Genomic DNA, 20932 nt, shown 5'->3' on the forward strand with positions numbered 1-20932 from the left:
GCCCTCCTCATAAAACTCTGCCCTTCTGGCGGGCCGGGCCGGCTCCCGGTGGCGGCAGTGCCAGCCAGGCTCCTGGAGTTCTAGGCAGGCTGCGGGCGCTCGTCCTTCCGGTTCACCCTTTCACCCCTCCTTCACCCCCAGGCGCTACGCGGGGTGGCGAGGATTTTCCGCCCACTCCCGTGGCCGCGCTGGCGAGGCCATGAATGGCAGGGCCTCGCGGCTTTGGCGAGCCTGGAATCCGAATCCTCCCCGTCCCAGCCACTCCGCTGGGGCGCTGGGGGCTCGAAAGAGGCTGGGGTTTGTTTCAAGACACTGCGATTAGAGACGCAGCTTCTAAGTCGGAATTTGTCCTCGATCTTCCCCTGACCCGCCGCCTCTGGTCTCGAAGACGCCCGGCAGCCGGCTCGGCCGCAGGCGGGCAGCAGCCTGGCCGGCCCGGAGGGCGCAAAGCCAGAGCGCTCGGCCCGGCAGCCCAGGGCATCCCCGCGGCTGGGGTCGGAAGGCGAGCCCGGCAGCAGGAAAGGTTCGCAGGGCTGGAGCTCCGCCCCGCTGGCCGCCGGGCTCGGGGGCCCGCAAAGTGAACGGCAAAGGCGGAGGGCGCGGGGCCAGCGGAGAGGGGCGGAGACGCGGGCGCCGGTTGGCGCGGGCTCGGGGGCGGGGCGCGCGGGGCGGGGCCGGAGGCGGGGCCGCCCGCCGGGCGCTGGAGCTGCCGGCGCACGGAAAGGAGTCGCGAGCATCTGGAGCGGAGTTGGAGGAAGCGGCGGCCGCGGCCGGGGCGGCGGGGAGCGGGTCGGGAGACGGCGAGCTTGGGTCGGAGCGGCCGGCGGGTCGGAGCCTGGTCAGGGGCGCATCGGAGCCGTGCGCGCAAGAGGCTGCCGCTGCAGCCTGGGCCCCGCAGAGGAAGGAAGCCGGCCGGCGGGGGAGGTAGGCGGCAGCAGCGGGTCCGGGTGTGTGCTCGGGAGGGGGAGGCGGTGCGTGCGCGCGCGGCCACCGCCGCTCTCTTCCTGTCACCAGCAGCCGCTTCTCCTTCTGCATAGCCGAGCCGGGGGAAGCAAGCCGGCCGCCGTCCTCCCTGCCGCCGGCATCTCCCGCCCGCCGGGCAGCCGCGGGCCCTCCTCGCGGCCAGCGTCCTGCGTGCTCCCGGCCACCTCGCGGCTCCCGTTTCCCTAGTCCTCTTCCGAGCGGGTTGTGCGCGCCGCCGGGCGCATTCGTCCCTGGAGTTGCAGGCGAACTCGGGCTTCCGCCACCCCTCCGTCACCTCACGCTTCTGTGGGTCCCCACTGTCGCCTTGCTGCAGTTTTCCGGCGCCTTTCAGCAGAGGAGAGCGCCCTGACCGCTGCCTTTGCGTTAGCAGGAAGGAGCTATGCCTTCCCCCGCGCCCTCCGGCTGCACCCGGGTCGCTGCCCGGGCCCTTCTCCGGGGCGAGCGGGGCGGCGGGGGTCCCCGGAGTTAGCCCCCAGCCCCCGCCCTCCGAAGTTCGCCTCCCTCCTCTTCCGGGGTGGGGGAAGTGCGCCTCGGGGCGGCCGGTCATGGGGACCCTAACTCGGCGTGTGGTGCCGACCGGGCCTGGGCAGGTTGTTGGAGGCAGACTTAATGGGGTCTTGGAACAGCCCGGAAATCCAGGTTTTTTGTAACGCGGGGCGAGGCTGGAGGGACGGGCCCAGCAATATGGAGCCGGCTAGAGAGAGCGAGAGAGCGTGCAAACCCGAGCTGAAAGATCGTGGGGAATTGTCTGGAATCCACAGCTCTCACACTCACTTCCCAAGAGCAGAAACTGCCCCGCAGATCACAAGACAAAGAGAACAGGAAAGCTCAGGCCAACCGCTCCAGTGCAGAAATGTACTTTGGTAACCAGAATTCGACCATGAAATGTAAGGGTGTGAGCGGAATGGCTGTTACATGTTGAATGCAGAATGTGTGTGGACTGGATTTGGGGAAATTCTTCTGCTTCTCTGGGCGCAATTAAGATCAGAAAGGTCTCACTTATACCGTTAATCCCTGGTGGAGCTGCAGCACTGTTGGTATCTGAGTATGAGTTTACTCTGTTTGGGGGTTTTGTGACTTTAGAAGTGATAGGGGTTTGGGGGGCTTTTTTTTTTTTTTTTTTTTTTCAGTTCTTTTCCTCTTTGTCAGTGCGAAGTACGAATGGATAAAGCAGTTCCGGGTTTTGAATGCAGCGTAAGATTGTCATTTCAGTGTGATGGGGCTGGAGTTTTAGTTGTTAGGCGGGACATTCACAAAGTAAGTGACCCAGGGGTTATGTGGAATGGTTTTTGTTTGTTTGTTTGCTTTTTAATATTTCATTAGCTTGTCTTGCGTTTGGCAGCTTTAAAAGATGGTTAGGTATTAGCTAGAAAAGGTCAGAGTAGGAAGACAAGTTTATTTCTGAGACAGGCTATCAGTAATGGGGCAAATCATCAGGAATTTGGTGACTTCTGCACAGAAGGCCACAAACATCTTTTATTGTTGGAAGAGGAAAAAAAAAGCACCCTCCTAGCCATAATTTTTTGATAGATTACACCGTCTTGAAATAAACCGCTTTTAAAAAGCATAGATGATAGTTTTCTTAGAAACAAAAGTTCTTAAACTTTGGGAAGCAAGTGTTTTGGTCATTACAAAGAAAATACCCTGAGTGATTTTTTGGGAGGAATCCCTCTTCAGTTTGGGAAGGTGTGTTTGGTTCAGAATCAGGCTTAAACTGGAAAGGCTGGTGGAGGAGGCTCCCTGCCTTGCAGAAGTGTTGGATTATGTCACTGGTGGCCTCTTCAGCTTTTATATGACAATTGCAACTAGAGAGTTGTACTTTTTCCATAGAAGTGTATAGATTTTTGTGGTTGGAAGAAAGTTTTATATATCCGATACTGGCTTTCAAAGTGTGATGTGCATTTGCTTTTTAACTTTCATCTTGATTTGGGACCTGTTCTTGTCAGTTGCATAGCAGATAATTTGCATTGTACACACTACTATCTGCTGTTTTATCTGTTTTTGTAAAATGATGGTATCACTGTGTCCTTTCACCTCTGTGATGCTGATAGCCAAGGTGAAAAAGCATTTCACTTCCCATTGATTAATTATATTGTCTTTCCATAGCTGTTTCTTTAAATTTCACTTTATTAAGAACAGTAAATCCCCACAACATTAAGTTGGTTTTGGGAAACAGAAGTGGTGCAATAAGTCATAGGTGATATGTATTTTGGCTATTGACAGTGATGATGGTAGTACGCATTTATTTGCTGGAAGTGTTAAGTGCACCTAAGCTAGTTTCTGAAGGGTTTTGGTATCTTCAGTGCAAGCCTGCTCCACTTACTCAAATTTTGTATTATTAAGAGTGTTGCCCATATATTTAATTAAAATTTTCCATGAATGCCCCGTATTCTTAGGCTTAATATGTTCGTCAGAATCTCCTTTTTTTCTTAGGTAGTTCAAGGGAGTATTCTAAAAAGGTATCCACTCTGAAAGATTGTCCACACACTCATTAAAACAGAAACAATTCTAGTTCAGCTCTCACTGTGTTTGCATTTTGTCATATGCAAAATGAGTTTTAGTGACTAGAGAGATGGTCAGTGAGCACACTGAAGATAAAATGATTTCATGGTCAGGTAGAATATAGAAAGCTGAGATCATGTTTGCATTTGGTGTTTTGCTTTTAATTCTCCCACAACTGGGGCATACACAATGCAGAAGAAAAAGGGAAGTGCCTTTTTCAGTATATTATACATTTAGACGGGCCCCCCACAGCTCTTCTGTCTTTTGGAGGATACAGGGATTTGCCAGTGAAGGCAAGAGAATGGACCATCTTACTGAAGCCCTCAGAAAACAAGAAGTTACTTACCAATGGAAGGCAGTGATTATCACTTCGTTTTTACCTTAGAAGGCATAATATCAGTTATATAACAGCTTTTAATAAAAAACTTAGGTTGTAATTAATTTAAAAAACATTCATCCTATTTATTGATTTTTTTTTTCCCCGTCTCCTCCACCTACACCCTAATGTGATTACCTGCCATGGTTCTGCCAACTCTCTTATCGGAATTACTTGCTTAAGAGAGTGGCAATTAAAGGCCATTTCATGTACGTTATGCCAAAGCAGCTGAAAGTAGACTATGTAATTACTCCTAAACTTGTCTGTTTGGGTGATGTTAGGGGTTTTGTCTATTTATTTATTTGAAAGGATAGAATGAGTGTAGTGTACCTTTTGCTTTAAAAAAAAAATAATCTACTATAAAAACATCTTTGGAGATTGTATCCTCCCAACATTGTTTTCCTTAAAGTAAATCCAATACGTACCCCCAGGCACCTGCAATCAAAATAGTTTTCATGTTAACCATCACCCAGAGAGTACTGCGAGTACTGCGATCACAGGAGTCCAGCAAAAGTGAGGAGACTCCAGCAGTGGGTGGAGAGAGTGAAGAAAGCAAGGTGCCTGGGCCGGGCTGGAGTGCCTTGCCCCTCTCCTTTTGCGCTGGAGCCCCAGTGGTCTAGCCCCGGCGCCCAGCCCCAGGATCTAGGGCTGTAACAGGAGGACGCTGCTGCCTTCAGTCCCTGGAGGACTGCATGAGCGCTGTCACCTTTTCTCTTTGAGGGCAGCTAGGGACCAGCCACCAAACCCCGCTGGAGAGGAGTGTTGCCCCCTAACTCCACCCCCTGCCTCAAACCACCCTCTCACGCAGCCCTGGCCCCTCCCAGGTCTCCTTTGCCCTGACCTCTATAGAGCCACCCTCTGCCTCAGGACTAGATGGGCAAAGTCCACGAGCAGCCCTTATCTGTCTGTCTGTTTACTCTGAAAAGGAGTTAAAGAAACAGTGGAGAGGCTTATTTTGGCTAGCTTGAGGATTCTTTCAGTAGAGTTTGCAGCATTTAGAAGCAGTGCAAAAGAAAATTCTTGGCAAACGTTCTGGTTTTAAAATGAATTCTATAAGTGGTAGTAAGTGGCAATCAATATTAATAGTAATGATAGTAGTAACAATAATCCTACTATAGCTGTGGTTTACTAGGCATGTGACTTACGCAAATTATTTAACTTCTCTGTGCTTATTTCTTCCCATCTGTGAAATGGAGATGAGAATCATACCCGGGATGGTTTTAAGGATTAAATGAGTTGACATATGCAAAACTGGAAGAAGTGTGCCGGGCCCCTGATAAGCACTATGTTGGCGTTAATTAAAGCTCTAATGATCAAGCATGGAACACAGTCTTTGTATAAATAATTTCCTTTAATCTTCGTAGTAAATCGTGGCACAGAGAGGTTTAAGTAACTTGCCCAAGTTTAAACATTTAGGCACCAATGGGGACAAGCATCTTTGAGTGTGGAAACCCAGTGCTATACTCACCTTCTTGCTAAGAATTTTACACAGTCGCATTGTATTTTCACAAGAGGGGGGGACTCTAGATTGTCTGCTTTAGTCCTGCCATTCCATGGCCGCCTCCTCAGGGCTTCTTCCCCGGGATGATGCAGAGAACTAGAATGGTCCATCCCATGGCCTTTTCTGGGTGATGGAGTATGTTTCTCAGGCTCTGGAAGCCACAGCCTCCCTGTGGTGGACCACTGAGCCTGAGAACTGCCTCCAGCCTGGTCTGTGTCTCTGCCCCTCGGCAGTGCTCCGCTATCCCATCACTTTGCTTTCTGGAGAGCCCTGTGTCCTTGTTTGACCGGGGCTTGTCCTGTCCCTCCACCCCCATATCCCCAACCCCCAGAGGGCTTGCGGGCAGGAGTTGTGCCCTAGGTGCCCTGCTTCCACCAGAGTGCAGACCCGGCCCTGAGCGCGGCAGCCTGGGACACGTTCTGGTTGGTTTGAAAAATGAATGGAGATACTTGAGGACTGCGGCTTGGGGCTTCCTCCGAGTCCATCATTTTATTTTGTTTTAATTGAGGTAAAATTTACATCCCATAAGATTTTACCCTGAGCCCATCATTTTAGCTTGAAATTCATTATGTTAGTAGGAAATTTTAACTGTTCAGTTTGATTTTCATGATTTCCAGGACACTATTTTGAAAGGTAAAAAGAGTTTTAAATAATGAATTGTGCATTTTGTTTTTTAAAAAGGCTGTGTGAATTTAGTTAGGGAGCTTGCCCTACTCAGAGCTACCACACTGAAGATGGAGAGGTGAATTATAGGTCTGGGGGCCCAGGAACCTCTCTGTAGCTTTGCAGCTGGATTGAAAGTCCATTTTGTGCTGGGACCCAGGGCCAAACTGCTGACTTCATGGCAGGATAGAATCACACGATCAGGTTATATTCTTGATTTATTTGAAGTGATTTGAAAGTATCCTTTATTCCTGCCTCCCCACCAAGTTTGCTAAATCCCCGTCCTTTGTGAAAGGGGAAGGAGTAAGTCAACAAAGTCAGAGGACTTTTCAGAGAATTTTGTTTGGTTCTTTGCCCAAACGCCTGCGGGTTAGAGGGTTTAAATTGAAAATTTACTTTCAAGCAGTTGTACATTAAAAAGTCATGGATTGCTCCTTGTCGGGCATCAGAAACAACTTTATTCTGAGGAACAGAATGGGAATTGGTCGGTGTTTTAGCAGAGAGAGAAAAATCTGTCTTCCGAGTAATGGTATTGCAGGCAGTCTTTGAAAGGCTTGAAAGACAGGAGCAAAATAATTCCTGTGAAGGAACTTTTTTGAACTGTTGCATATGATGTTCTGTATGAGTAAGTTAATTTGTTATTTGTTCCTAGGACTCCTTTATACCTTTTGTTACAGTAACTTAGGTTATGTACTGTCTTGGAGCATACGTCATAAAACTGCCTTGGTTATTTGAAAACATTAGATTATCCACATATAAAAATCTTAACTGTGGAAATAATTCTGTTGAAGCTGGCTGGAAACATTTCAATGAACAGGTGTATGTAGCCAAAGAGGTTGGAGGGGTAAGCTTGTGAATCTGGGCACCATGTAGTTTCGGCTCCGCACTGATCACAGGAGAGTGATCTAGGCACTACCAGTGCCCCGGTCTGCTGAGTCTCCTGCTCTGTGGGTGAGAGAGAAATTTGAGGGTGAGACAAAAGAGAACTTGCCAGTCCTCTAAACGTGATAGCCCTGGTGACTGTGGACGATGCTTCACTTACACCCCCAGGGAGGAGCTGAGCTGTTAGAAATTGTGCGGTGAGGGGCCTGGGGTAGCAGCAGGGGGCATAGATGCCAAGAAGCATGTAGGTGACAGAAGCTGAAGCTTGTAGAGCAGAAATGGGCAGGATTCCAGAAGAGGGCGGCCTTCCAGAAGTGATGTGCCCAGTATTCTTTGATTCACTGGTTCATGGACTTCTTTGGCAAGGATGCATCTTTTTTTTCTTTTTTTTTAAGAAGTGTATTTATTTATTTATTTATTTATTTATTTATATTTGGCTGTGTTGGGTCTTCGCTTCTATGCGAAGGCCTTCTCCAGTTGCGGCGAGCGGGGGCCACTCTTCATCACGGTGCGCGGGCCTCTCACTGTCGCGGCCTCTCTTGTTGCGGAGCACAGGCTCCAGACACGCAGGCTCAGTAGTTGTGGCTCACGGGCCCAGTTGCTCCGCGGCATGTGGGAGCCTCCCAGACCAGGGCTCGAACCCGTGTCCCCTGCGTTGGCAGGCAGACTCTCAGCCACTGTGCCACCAGGAAAGCCCCAGCAAGGATGCATCTTAATGAAGTCTCTTTGGAAGAAAATCTGCGTGGTCCAAGTTGCTAAGTCTCAGACTGAGGGCACGCCTGCTGAGTTATAATGGCTTCTTTTTGTGCAGGTGTTTTTGTGAAAGAGCCACAAGCACTGTCGGTAAGGCCACCGTCACAGAGAGCAACAAGCAGACCTTCAAGATAAATCTGAGAGGTCAGAGTGTGCGAGCAAGGAATCTGCACCATTGACCCCATGGACATATCTGGGCCGCCCTGGGGCATCCGAGCAAGCTGAGTTTGGGCAGTAGGTTCTAAGGTGTTAAAAGTGGTGGCTCTGGAGCCAGACTGCCTGGATCTGAACTCTAGTTACACCTCGCCCTTGGTGAGTGTTATCATGGCCGAGATATCACAGCCAAGATGCTAAACTCTCCACACCTCGTTTTCCTCCTATGTAAAGTGAGAATGTTGATAGTACCCATCTCTTGGTTACCTTGAGTATGGAACACGTTAATACACCTATAGCTCCCACTGAATATTCGATGGTGATGATTGAATGGGTTAATACACCTATAGCTTCCAGTATTTGGTGACGACAACAGTGGCAGCCATTAAAATGGGCATGGCCGTCAGGAGAAAGTGTGCAGTGTGCAGCAGGGGAGGGCCGCCCTCCTCCTCCCTCTAGCCAAGGCCTCTCTGCACCTCCCCATGGGATGCGCTCCACTCACCACCCCATGGCTAGTCAGCGCTCCCTCTTAATTGGCACCGAATCATGGCTGACCTTGGACTGTTTGGATTGGTCTTCCTGGCCTTGACGGTGGAGTCCCGGAAGATAAGAGTGGTGTGTGCTGCTTATGGTCCAAGAGTCATAGAAGATCTGGGGTTCTCTTGGTCAGTTGAGGGCCCAGAGTTCTGCACAGGATTCTTCTGCACAGAAAGTAAGGTGGTTCTTACAAACGGTGAGGGAGGGGGACTTTGTAGAGACAGGTAGATCTCCGGCATCTATGGCGGGAATTGTTACTCTAAAGTCTGGTCTTGCTAAAGTCTTTGGGTTCCTCAGGGTTCTTTGTCTCCTTGCAGGGATTTAGCCTCAGGCCAATGTAAACACAGTTTTTAGGTTTGTAAAACCTTGAGCAGACCTGGATCTTTTCTTGCTGCAGCGTCCCCTGGTGAGGGACATGCATAGCTACATAGGTGTGCCATGAGCAGGGCTTGGCGGTTGCTGAGAGCCGTGTAGCGGGGAGAGGAGGAATTGAGGGGGACAGAGTAGGAGGGAGAGAGAGGAATTATTATACTCCCTATTCTGTTAAGAATCTCACCAAACTGGCCTCCTGGGTTGTTGAAATAGAGGAAGCCATAGGCAGCAGCTGGCGGAAAGATCTACCCAGCCTACTAGTTGAGGATTTTTTTTTCCAAAAAAACATACATTGCCAGGAAAAGCTAACAAAAATTTCAAGGCAGATTTGGAGGAATTAAATTATTCTCAGGCATATTGCCTGGTTTCCAGGCATTTAGGGATATGTAAATTTTCATGTTCTGTGTCTCATTTGTAACAGTACATTAGTACTAAAAATGGGATTTGCTAGTTCTACATTTTCTTGTGAATTTATGCAGTGAATATTTAATTTGATTCTGGATCTAGCAAAAGGAGAGGCTGTCTTCAAACATAACATAGTTTATTTTTCTCATATGCTCTACTGGCTGCTTTAATTTTTTTTCTCTGCCAACTGAAATACAACGTAGAATACTACTGCAAATTAATATTCTTGCTACACAAAGATCTCCAGTGTTTGTTTTTCCTTCCTTTAATATGTAACTCTCCTAAGAGCGTTATTGTATTACAGCTAAGAGGCTTTAGCCATGTAAAGTTGAATGCTTTACACTTCTGAATGCCAGCATAACAATTAATCTGTGATTAGATTTGCTTCTTAAGATGCCTACACCGCAGAGTGCCTATAATAATAAACTTCTAAAGGGCTCCATTCTTGAAAACTTATAAAAGCTCTCTTTGACATAGCGCACCGAAATTGTGAGGCTATTGTTTTTATTGCTTTATTGTTCAGCCAGCTTAACTGAAACCTTTAGTTTGCTTTTCCTCTTTCTAACAAAGATAACGTGGAGAAATGAACGGAGCTCATAGTGTGTCCGTGTGCACATTGTTCTCTACTGTTCTAGCGGCTATCCAAGCTGCCTTACTGCCTCTCTAACTTAAAGAGCCTCTGACTCTCTAAGCCCTCTGCCTCTACTACTTAAAAAAAAAAAAAAAAGAAAAAAACTTGCATTTCCGTTTCCCCCTCCACTGAGCTATCTTCATAGAGTGATCTGCAGCAGCCATCTCTACTTTCTCTTTATTCCTTAGCTCCTTAAACTCTGGTTACTATCCCCAATACTACTAGACTAGAGTGGGCTTTCTCAAGTCCGTGATGATTCCACTATGGACAAAAGCCCCAGATGACCTAGCCCTGCCTGTTTCTCACTTCCAGAGGCCTCTGCAGGATTTAGTCTTAGAGATCACCTCTTCCTACCTGAACCCTCTTATCCCTTGTTTCCAGGACATTGCATTGTCTTCAGACCTTGACTTTCCCTTCTCAGTGGCATTCCTTGAACCTCGATGTTTGGTCCTTGGATCTTTTTTTTTTCTTTTTTTTCTTTTTTACTTTTAATATTTTTCCTCTGAGTTCCTTCATTCCATTGAGCTTGGCCTTGCCTTATTTGCGGCTGATTACCAAACCTCAGGTGTGTTTCCTCTCCTCCTGAATCACAGACCAGGTTTTCAACGACCCACGCTTGCATTTGGATGCCCAGCATCACCATTAGCCCATCAGGCCTCCTGGCTTCCCTTTGCCTGATATTGGTAGCTACATTCTTCTTGTGAACTCAGGATCAGGCACCTTTTGCTTCTCTCTTTCTTTCTTTTTCTTCTTCTTTTTTTAAAAATATATATCATTTTTATTGCTTTTTAAGAAAGGAATCAATATAAAATTAAAATAGTAATCAACTTTGGGATAAAGGAGAAAGTGCGAGAGAGAGAGAAGTTTTTCCTTTTTATTTTGTACTTGTATTTTCTGTACAATTTATACCTCCTATTTTACTTTTTTGCTAGGAAGGTACCAACAAAATGACCTATGCTCTGCTATTATGTACTGAGTTTTGTGCCTTTATTTCTTTGGCTTAAAAATACTAATATGTTGCTAAACAGACACACAGGTCAATGTATCTCTTTGATTATCTCAGGTCATGCAGAAATGAATTCTAAAATAGCTGGCCGAGTGGATGATCGTTAAGGTCCAGCAGTCAGCTAGTACCTTGAACCTTGGCTCAGCCCTCCAGCCTGGGAAGAGCCCCTTCCTCTTGGCTTCTCTGCCATCCTCTGTTTCTCATACGCTGCAGTCTGTCCATCTCCCCAACCAGGATCCAGTACCCAGTACCATGTGCTTCTCTCTTTCTTGATCCATTTTTCAGCATTGCCACGTCCCACACATGCTTCTTTCTCCCTTACTTCAGTCCTCCCCTTTCCGTACCTTCTGCTGCCACTTTGGTTCACGCCTTCATGGCCACTTGCCCAGATGGCTGCAAAACACCTTTCATGGCTTTCCTCTTCTGTCCCTACGCCAGTCCCTTCCACGCACCAGGATTGGATTGAGGTTCTTCAAGTGCCGCTCTGGTCTTGTTGTTCCCCTCTCTCCAAGCCTTTTTCCAGCTCCCCATTGTCGATTACATCACTCATAAACTCGACACGGGCGTGTTTGATGTTTGTTATACAACCCCTGCTTATCTTTCGAACCCGGATGTGATGTTCCCTCTTTGGCTTCACACACACTGGTCTGCCTGTTCTACATCTTCCCAGAATATGACATGTGCTTCATCACACCTGTACCTAAGATCATGCCACACGTTCTCTTCTGTCTTCAGGTGCCTGCAGTGAGATGTGGTCTCTCCCTTGTTTGAACTCCCTAGCGTTCAGTCTCTGCTCTCTCATGACAGTTACCTAGTGTTATAGTTCCTTGTGTCCTGTCTTATCTCTGAGATGTTGCCACATGCCAGCATCCCTCCCACCCTGCCGAGTGTTCTTAGAAGGCGGGGACTGCCTGCCTCACTAATCTTTGTTGTGTATACCCTGTCTAGCAAAAGCATGCTGGCCTGTGTATGTCTGCCAGGTTGATTAAGTACTTGTTGAATGGAAGTCGAAATTCAGATTCACACAGATGGCCAAGTGTGCCGTTGATTCATAAGTCTTGTTTTCCCTTTGCTAGGTGCAGCTCGCATGTGGTGTGTGCCATAGTCAAATCAGATGACAGATGGACAGTGTGACAAGAGTGTCAGAAAGGATCGGGCCTCGAAGGGAGAGTCAGCCCCGAGTCAATGTGTTGACGAGTTGCTGAAAAGGAAGCCGGTGGGAAGACTGCGGCCACAGAGGAAGTGAGCCCTGACTTCAGTCACACCCTTGATGGAGGACAGATGGACGGCCGGACGGCCAATCACCTCTCCTCTTAAACCTTTGGAGAGTTATCCTTTATCCCCTGCTGGACGTGTATTAGGAATCTTAACACACTCTCTGAATTCACTTTCCATAGAAACGTCAGGTTAGACTGCAGTGTGCAGCCGGCCTCAGCTGTCGCATGGTCGCAGGTCTGCAGCCATGAGTGCCGAGGGGTACCAGTACAGGGCGCTGTACGACTATAAAAAGGAGCGGGAAGAAGACATTGACTTGCACTTGGGGGACGTACTGACTGTGAATAAAGGGTCCTTAGTAGCTCTTGGATTCAGTGATGGACAAGAAGCCAGGCCTGAAGAAATCGGCTGGTTAAATGGCTATAACGAGACCACGGGGGAGAGGGGGGACTTTCCGGGAACTTACGTAGAATACATTGGAAGGAAAAAGATCTCACCGCCCACACCAAAGCCCCGGCCACCTCGACCCCTTCCTGTTGCACCAGGTTCTTCAAAAACTGAAGCAGACAGTGAGCAACAAGGTCAGTATTGACGAGTGATTGCTTCATGACTCTTTTTTTTTTTTTTTTTTTTTTTTTAAAGGAAAAGTCTCACGTTGGTTGAGCTGGGCTGAAACGCTCTGGGCAGAAGTTGTTTTGGCAACTTTACCTGAATTTATGTATGGTGCATGAAAGTTTGGTCAATCATTACATGGCTAGAAATTTGTGTTTGTGGGGTGGAGAGTTGTTATAAAACTAGGGTGATGATATCTGAGAACCTTTTCAGTTAGTGTCTCTAAACACTGTTATTAGAGTTGCCATGGAATTAAACACCTTTTGCATTCTTATTCTTGTAACTGGTATTATATACCTAAGTAATCATTTTGGGAAAGCAGAGGGTAAGTCTGATGTAAGTATATTTAACATTAATATGATCTGCATGGAAAATGGAGAGAGTAATAAAATGACCACAGAACTCAACGGAGAAGAAACCATTGTTTTTATAATCTGGTGTCTACCTCTTGGTTTCCTCTCCAGGAATACTGGCTGATGCTGAAAGTCTATCCTGTAGTTAGTGTAGACGCACAGGGAGTCCTCTTCCTGCCTGGGTAGTGTCATCTGTAGCATTAATGCCAATAGTGTGCTTGGCCTTCATGAGAAAAAAAAAAAGAAAAAAATCACTGAATATTTTTCTCAAATGGAAAACACCTTGATCCAAAACCCACTCATTGTTCATTGGAGATGGTCCCCACTTCAGCTCTGAGCACAGCTGTTCCTTAAGGTATTTCTTCTGTTCAGTTTCACACAGAGGCAAGCCTTTTACCCCGCTTTGCTGTTAACAGCCTTGTCAAATCATTCATTTCTTCACTGGTAAATCTCAAGCATTGTTCCCCCTGTATAATCTTTTCCCCAGAGAATGAGAAAGGCATGGAAAGATGTGTTTCAAATGGGTGGACTCAACTGCGGTGGTATGTGTCAAGTAAAACTGACTGTGGGCATCACAGTGTATTTCTGGAAGAGATCCTGTTACTATTGTGTCTTCTTTAATGTTGGCTTATTTTAGCACAAATGAATGAGGTACCGGGAATGAAGAAGCAGAATGCAAGGGTAAATGGAATTGGGAATATTTTATAAATGTCGAAGAACTCACTAAGGATACTTGAAGGCAAGAGCTTTTCTCTTCCCATCCCAACCCAAAAGGGATACTTGTTTTATAAACATTATACCGTACTTTAGAAATAATATTCAAGTGATATGTTTTACTTGACAGTTCAAAAGCAAAAGTTAGTTTTTTTTCTAGATGAATCAAAAAAACTTGACTCTGAAAGTTTTTTGTATATATGTAATATATATACAATTTTGTCATTTTATATATATGTATATATGTATAAAATTATATAATTTTGTCAACCATTGTGTTTCTTGCATAGTTTCACTTAGCCGAGGGGAGGTATATACATAATTGTTTTTTCCTACCAAACTACATATTTTTAATTTGACTCTTGATTTTTTAAGTTAGATACACTTCCTAATATGTAGGCTAATTCAAAAGGAAAAATGATATAATTTCTCCTGGCATACAAAAGATTACAGACTTATAAAAATATCTGAGTCAGGTTAGAAAAGATTATTTAAAAGGGGTACCTTGTCAAGGTTAGGGACAAACAGATTTTGTAAAAATAGCTTCTAAACAAAAATTGCATTTGATATTTTCATTTGGGTATAGTATACGGAAAAGCAAGTGTTTCCTTAAAAATGATTTTCTCTTTGTAGGATCTAAGCTATTTTATAACGCTTTCTTTCTCACGTAATGTGGTAACAACTGAGATTTTTAACATCTTTTTCTTTTTTTTTTTTAATACATAGAAAGAGTAAAATGAAATATTTTAGCAGAGTTTAAGAAAGAGACCCGCGGTAATGTGCATTAAAGTATTAGAGCAGGCCTGAATATAAATGAGAAATTAGGAGCAACTGAAAGGTTGAAAAGACAGTATGGGGGGTTGGGTGGGGAGTTGAGGTACTAAATATTAGATTTTCTAGAAATGTTAATCTTGCATTCTCATTTTAATATGATTCCTATGAAATGAGAATTCAACAGCTCCTGCTAGTTGCATGTCAAATTGATATGGAAAGTAGTTGTAAGGACAGACTTATTTGTTGGAACCTGTGGGGCTTTAATTTCTTTTGCCTGAGGGTGTGTTTATTTGAAAAGTGTTTGCAGGGACAAATTATGTGAAGGTGAGAAAGGATAGTACTTTTCTCTTCTTACTGAAATTGAATTCTTTCGCCTTTTTTTCCTTTTTACTCCCTCACCTTACTTAGCCTGTTTTTCATGTTTGACTGTATTTTATTGAGAAGGTTACCCCGGTGACATGCAGGTCTCTTTTGCGGAGGGAGTGTTATGGGGACACTGGGCATGCCCCTGAGATGAGCGCGGGATAAACCTACCTTTACGCCCTTCTCACCACCTTCCCTCTTTGTATTTAAAAGAACGTTGTCTTTAAACTCTGCCCACAAGTAGCATCTGTGTGAGGAGTTCCCCCTGATGACAGAACCCACTTTTTGCTTTTCTTGCATGTTCCTGGAAAGAAAGCTGTGATGTCTCACATTTTGGGGAAAAGAGAGTCAAAAACCCATTTGAAGATCTGATCCCCCAGCTCCTCTCAGGAAAATGTACCTTCCACCAATCCAGTTTGTGTACAGTTTTCTTATGAAGCCCTGGCCTAGTTTGTACTTAATTTGTATATTGGATAATCTTGTATTTCTTGGAGTTTAAATCATTCAGTAAATATGAACTGAGCCCCTATCTTGTGCTAGAAAGCAGGGATGAAAGATGAAGTCAGGACCCGAGAGAGACGGCGTGCCCTCTGATGCCCTTTCCGGCTCCACTCCCACCTCGGGCCTCTGCTTGGACAGTTCTTCCTCAGCCATCCTCTTAGCTGACCCACTCTCCACTCTTTGCTTAAAGCTTTCTTCTCAAGGAGGCTGGCTCTGCTCATCTCGTTTCACGTACAGCCTGCCCTTCTGCTTTTGCAAAGCATTTATTATCTAACCTACTCTAGAATTTACGTACCACATTGTTCGTTTATTATCTGTTCCCTCTGGTAGATTGTAAGCCCTGTGAGGGCAGGGGTCTTGGATGTCTCTCCGTTACCCCAAGTACCTAGAACAGCATCATAGGTGCTTAGCAAGTGGACAGATGCTTGCTGTGGAAACGCATCATCCAGCTGTTTCACATCCCACGTGACTGTGGAAGTGAGCCACGTGCTTGGTATGTCATGTGCAGGCACACGGCTGTAACAGCCGATTCTGTTTTTAAACATCATGGTTTATTGTTATTCACATCATTCACGTCTGAGGAATCTTGACCTGGCCTTGACCGTCGCATGCTGTGTCTCCAAAGCTGTTATTTTTTACCCCATTTCCTAGGACTGGTAGTTCTGGGGGTGGGAAAGCATGTTGAGCTGAGAGTGTACTCTGTCAGCCACTTAAGCAAAGTTAATAGAACACGTGTCAAGATCAGCACGTGTCCTCGGGCACAGATTTTATGCTGTCCCTCCCCCTCTTTTATCTCCTCTTTGCATGGAAGCTAAAATCACAGATATGAGCATCACATTTCATTTTCCCACAACCCAGTAAAGCCCCGTTTTACCTTCTTTGGAGAGAACCTCTTCCCCGTCTGGTGCAGGTGAACGGTGTGATGGGGGTGCACAATGGGTGGTACATGCTCCTTAGGGGAGGCGAGCTCTTGAAAGGCCATCCTCCTGCTCTTTCTGCATTCAGCGGTGCTTCCATATTTCCCCTGACACAGGGAAATGAGCTGATGGAAGTGGGGATTTAGGGATAAGAGAATCAAACTGTATTCCTTTTATAAGTAAGCTGTCCAGTGGGGCTATTTCTTGAGACAGTATTTTGAGATCCTTTGATTAAAGTCACACTAATCCAGAATATTTAGACTAGTGAGATTCCATGACCACGTCAGTTTGTATAGGATGTTGAAATCTGCTAGCTTGAGAGATCACTTAGGAATCTGAGTTCATCCCCGCTTCCATCCCCCATCTGCACACCCCTCCCCCAGCTCCCACTCTGGACCCTGACAGTGGGTCCCAGCTGGTCCTACATATAAAACATAAAGCACACATTTGGTGTGGGCTGTTTTAAACTTTGATCAAAATTCCTTCTAAACAGAAAAAGAGAAAAGCTTGCAGCTTGTGTTTGCTTTCACGGTCTCCCCAGCCACGTGATCTTTCCATTTCTCACACTCAGCATTTGAGTGTCCCTCCACGGTTGTCGCCCCCTGTCTAGAAAGCAAGGCTGTAATAAATCACGTAAATTGACTACACTGTACAGAGGTCGCAGAGGATGGTGACCCGATCCCAAATTGTACACCTTTGCTGAGCCCCCTGGTCGGAAAGTACTGCTGTGACTCACAGAAATAGTACCTGTGAAAGTAGTTTGCTTTGCTTCACGAATTCCTGCCTTTATGAATTCTGTTTTAGTTCAGAAGCTGCCGTGTCATAACTTTCCTCACCTTTTCTCCTGCTTAAGTGAGACTTTGCTGTGAAGTGGGAGGACTGTGGTTAACCGCCCCCAGTGATGGGGTGAGACCTCTGACTTCGGTGCTGACTCCCTGTTTTTCATCGATCACTGTGTTTTGGGGAGCAAGCAGGCCTGGTTGCAGGATATTTGAAGATCAGGGCCTTGGACTCCTGTCTTTAATTTCTGACCCACCAGAAAAATTAATCAGAACAGTAGAGATTTTAAACATATACCTGTTTTTTGTTTGTTTGTTTTGGGGGTTTTGTTTGTTTGTTTGTTTTTCTTTTGGGCCACACAGCGAGACTTTCAGGGTCTTAGTTCCCCAACCAGGGAATGAACCCGGGCCCCGTCAGTGAAAGAGCTGAGTCCTAACCACTGGACTGCCAGGAAATTCCCAGCATGTAAGTGTTTGCCCTTTGTGTTTTAGTAGGAAGTGACATCTGAAAGATGTCATCAATATAATTGATGAAAGATCAGGCCTGAAAAAAACAAATGTGGTAATCATTTTTGATAAAATCAGGTGAGCCTAACCAGTTCTCTTATGACAGACTGTATCACTCAGGCATTTGGTTACATATTATACCAGAGTTCTCCCTCTCAGGAGCACCAGCGTTTCTATTCTTCTTACTAAATTCTTGATTTTTAAGACGTTTTCCCTGTTAATTTTAAATTTAATTATTTTGTTTCCCCAGAAATATGAAGGAGAAAGTAACCCTAATAAACAATTTCCATATCCACAGTTATTTGAAGAGGTAATTGACAAGAAGAGAAAGTATTCTCGCCTTTGCTGCTTTTTAGCAGGAAGGTTCTGCCCTGAGCTGGCCCAGCCATGTTAGAAATTGACAGGGCGCCCAGAGGTGGGATGGGCAGGAAGGTCCCCTTGTCTCCCAGAGAGGAGAGGACTCCTCCCTCCCTCCTCCAGTCTGTTATTAGACAGGAACGATTTGATTCTCTCTTTCCTGGAGCTGCGGTGACAGCTAAGTTCAGGGTTACAGATAAGACATTATTTGAGGAAAAGCTTTTCTGCCAGGCTACCATGGCATGTGTCATTTAGGATCACAGCTGTAGTATGCAAATTATATATATTTTTTTTACTTAAGTGAGATATATGTTCAGAGGCTTTCATTAAGGCTGCTGGCTCTAGAGATTTCATGCTGTGTTCTTTTTTCCAAAATGGGTAAAGGGTCCAATGTCCATATCTGTATAACCTAAATAAAGCCCTCACACTTCTGATTCGAGCAGGAGCTGTGTAAGTGGAGTGATCCTATTTTGTTTACTAGCAACCAAGGTAATGTTGATGTTCTTTGTCATGAAAGTAGAATCCTGTATGTTAAAAGTGTTTCTATTTTTAACTTTTTAGCTTAGTTGTCAATAGATCCTTTGATAACTTTGAAGTCGGTCTTCCCTTGTTTGTAGGTGAATGTATCTTTGTCTAAAACAGGCAAAATTCTGATTAACAAACACTTCTCCACTAAGTCAGAGTTTGAGAATATAAATGTTCAAAATTCTGAAATCCAACAACAAATGGCGCCTTATATGCTAAGTAGCTTCCAACAAGGGGAGAATCTGGTACCTCTGGCAAATAAGAATACCAAGTATTAGATGCCATTTACATATCCATGTTTTTCTTAGTAAAAGAAAGCAGATGTTAGCAGTACAGCTGGCTGTTGCATATTTGTGTCTTTGTTGCTAACAAATTTCCATGAGGAAGGACGTAAGATTGGTTTGAAGGCTAAAATAGGAGAAAATAACTTGGTATTTTAACTAGAAATGAGAAGGATAATTGCATGATGGATTATATCTTAATTTTTGAGGTCTTGATTGAGTTTATAGCATTCAGTATCAAAACAGTGTTTTCAGTTTCAATAAACTAATCTAAATAGAGGAGGTCAAAGCGAATTAGAAATTGACTGTATTTTAATTACTTGGGTACGGTTTCCCTAAAATATCAAGTTTAACGAAATGTTGTCAGAATACTTTATAAATGCATCATTCCTACTTACTAATTTATGTAAAAGACCGTGATATTTTGCTTCTGCTACAATAATTCCATACACTGTACATTTAAAAAATGTTCTGATGAAATATAACTTTGCAATTAAAAACAAAACAAACAAGCAGCAGATCTTTCTGTTTAATTTTGCATGGAGAACTTTGTCCTAGTGGCTTTATGCCACCTAAAGTATGGCTGTCATTTTCAGGAATAACTTCTCTGTTCTGTTTCTTGCTTGGGGGTGTTTGTATTTATCTCTTCTCAGTTGATAGCTTGTATTGTGCAATGCCTATAGATTCTCCTGTCCTATCACAATTTGATGCATATTGAAGTTCCCACTGTGAGTTTATTACGCTGTATTATAGAAGACTATTTGTAATTTGATGATCAAATCTGATATCCAAGATGGTAAAGATGTAGGCATAAGTGAAATATAAATCCCTGTGGTATATTATTTGAATCAGAAATTCCACTCTGCTTTGCTTTCTGTAAATTCCATAACCCTTCTAATCCCAGTGTTCTCTACTTTGAAAACAAGAAGTAGATGCTGTGTCTTCTGAATTCTGGCTGTATTTTTATTTTAACCTCTTACTGACACTCGATCAGTAAAAGTTTCTCCATTCCTACTCATAAGAATTGTTGGAGAAACAAAACCGGAAAGTATAAGTTCTCACTAGTAGTGTTTCCCCAGTAGTGCAACCCAGAAGCTAGAAGGGAAAATAAGGAAGGAAGTCAGAGAAATAAGCAAGGATGGTTGGGCAGATGTGCTCACATGACCACACTGTAAGATCTGATTGGAGGTTGGTCCTTGGGATGATGTAGGATTGTTGCTAATGAAAGCGCCAAATTGGTACCAAGTTTTTGCAAATCTACATACTGTATGATTTTAAGATCTGTTTCACCAAGTGTGAGAATTTATGCTCTAACTCTATTGGTGGGCACTCAGCAGTTGCTGACATCAAAATTGATTTGAGAGTCTTCCCGTTTTACACATGGCAGTTTATCAGCGAATTCAAAGACATTGATGGAATGCCTCCCTTGGACTGTGTCCGTGTGGCATAGCTACATTTGTTGACATGATATGTGCTCAGAGTTCCTAGGGATTTTTCTAGTGGTTTTTTTCTTAAATTTTCCAAGGCAGATAGAAGGTGATGTTTTTAACATTTGCCTATTCAGGTTATAAAGATTTGTTTATTCAGACCTCTTCAAATTTATGTGATAGCAGTGTTAAAATATGTACCCAAGAGATAACACATTAGCATAGGCATTATGTGAGTCTGCATTGTAAAGCCAGAGGGACTGTTGGGTGCTCAGTGTTATATTCCAAACTTTACCCTAAGGAGCAAAACTGCCATAGTGCCTTCAGACTGCACGAGGTACCACCGTGACAGTGAGACAGTCAGCGTTGGTTCCAACTTGCTACTGGGTTTTGGAAAATGCAATTTGCAAAATGACTTGAGGTTGTTCATAAGATAATCTATTGTGAATCTGCATTAAACACTGCTGGCTTTATTTTTTATCTTGTTTAAAATTTTTCTAATGTTTAAGAATGTTGCTTCTTTATCAGTAAATAGTTCATTTAAAATACCTTTCTATTCCTGTTCTTAACTATAGAAACGTAGTTGAATATTTGTATCATTATTAATTTATAATTTCCGAGTATTTTACAACATTGCTTACTTAGGTCTTACCATGTTTCTTCAGGGAGCAAAAAGTAAATTTTCCATTTTCAAAGGAGACAGGTTCAAAGAAGTTTGAGCAAGATGTGACTTTATTGCTAAATAATCGTGATTATCTACAAAGTACCAAGGAACGAGATGTAATGAATTTGGTTAGAACATATCAAAGTATATATTAGAGTCATCTTCCCATGTTTCCCCA

The 20932-nt window shown here is 44.5% G+C and overlaps 1 protein-coding gene across 2 annotated transcripts in view; it reads left to right on the forward strand.

The window, feature by feature from the left end:
- The first annotated feature begins 724 nt into the window (after positions 1 to 724).
- The window catches only part of PIK3R1 (phosphoinositide-3-kinase regulatory subunit 1), an 85390-nt gene continuing 65182 nt past the window's right edge, over positions 725 to 20932 (forward strand). Inside the window, exons 1-2 of one of the 2 annotated variants that reach the window (XM_068535443.1) lie at positions 725 to 924; positions 11842 to 12561. In XM_068535443.1, coding sequence (XP_068391544.1) covers positions 12228 to 12561 — 334 coding nt within the window. In that variant the 5' untranslated portion in view covers positions 725 to 924; positions 11842 to 12227. Of the gene's footprint in view, positions 925 to 1507; positions 1872 to 11841; positions 12562 to 20932 lie in introns of those variants that run through there. The other variant, XM_068535444.1, reaches the window with a different exon arrangement.

The sequence above is a fragment of the Eschrichtius robustus genome, chromosome 2, assembly GCF_028021215.1.
Source record: "Eschrichtius robustus isolate mEscRob2 chromosome 2, mEscRob2.pri, whole genome shotgun sequence".
Classification (NCBI taxonomy): Eukaryota; Metazoa; Chordata; class Mammalia; order Artiodactyla; family Eschrichtiidae; genus Eschrichtius; species Eschrichtius robustus.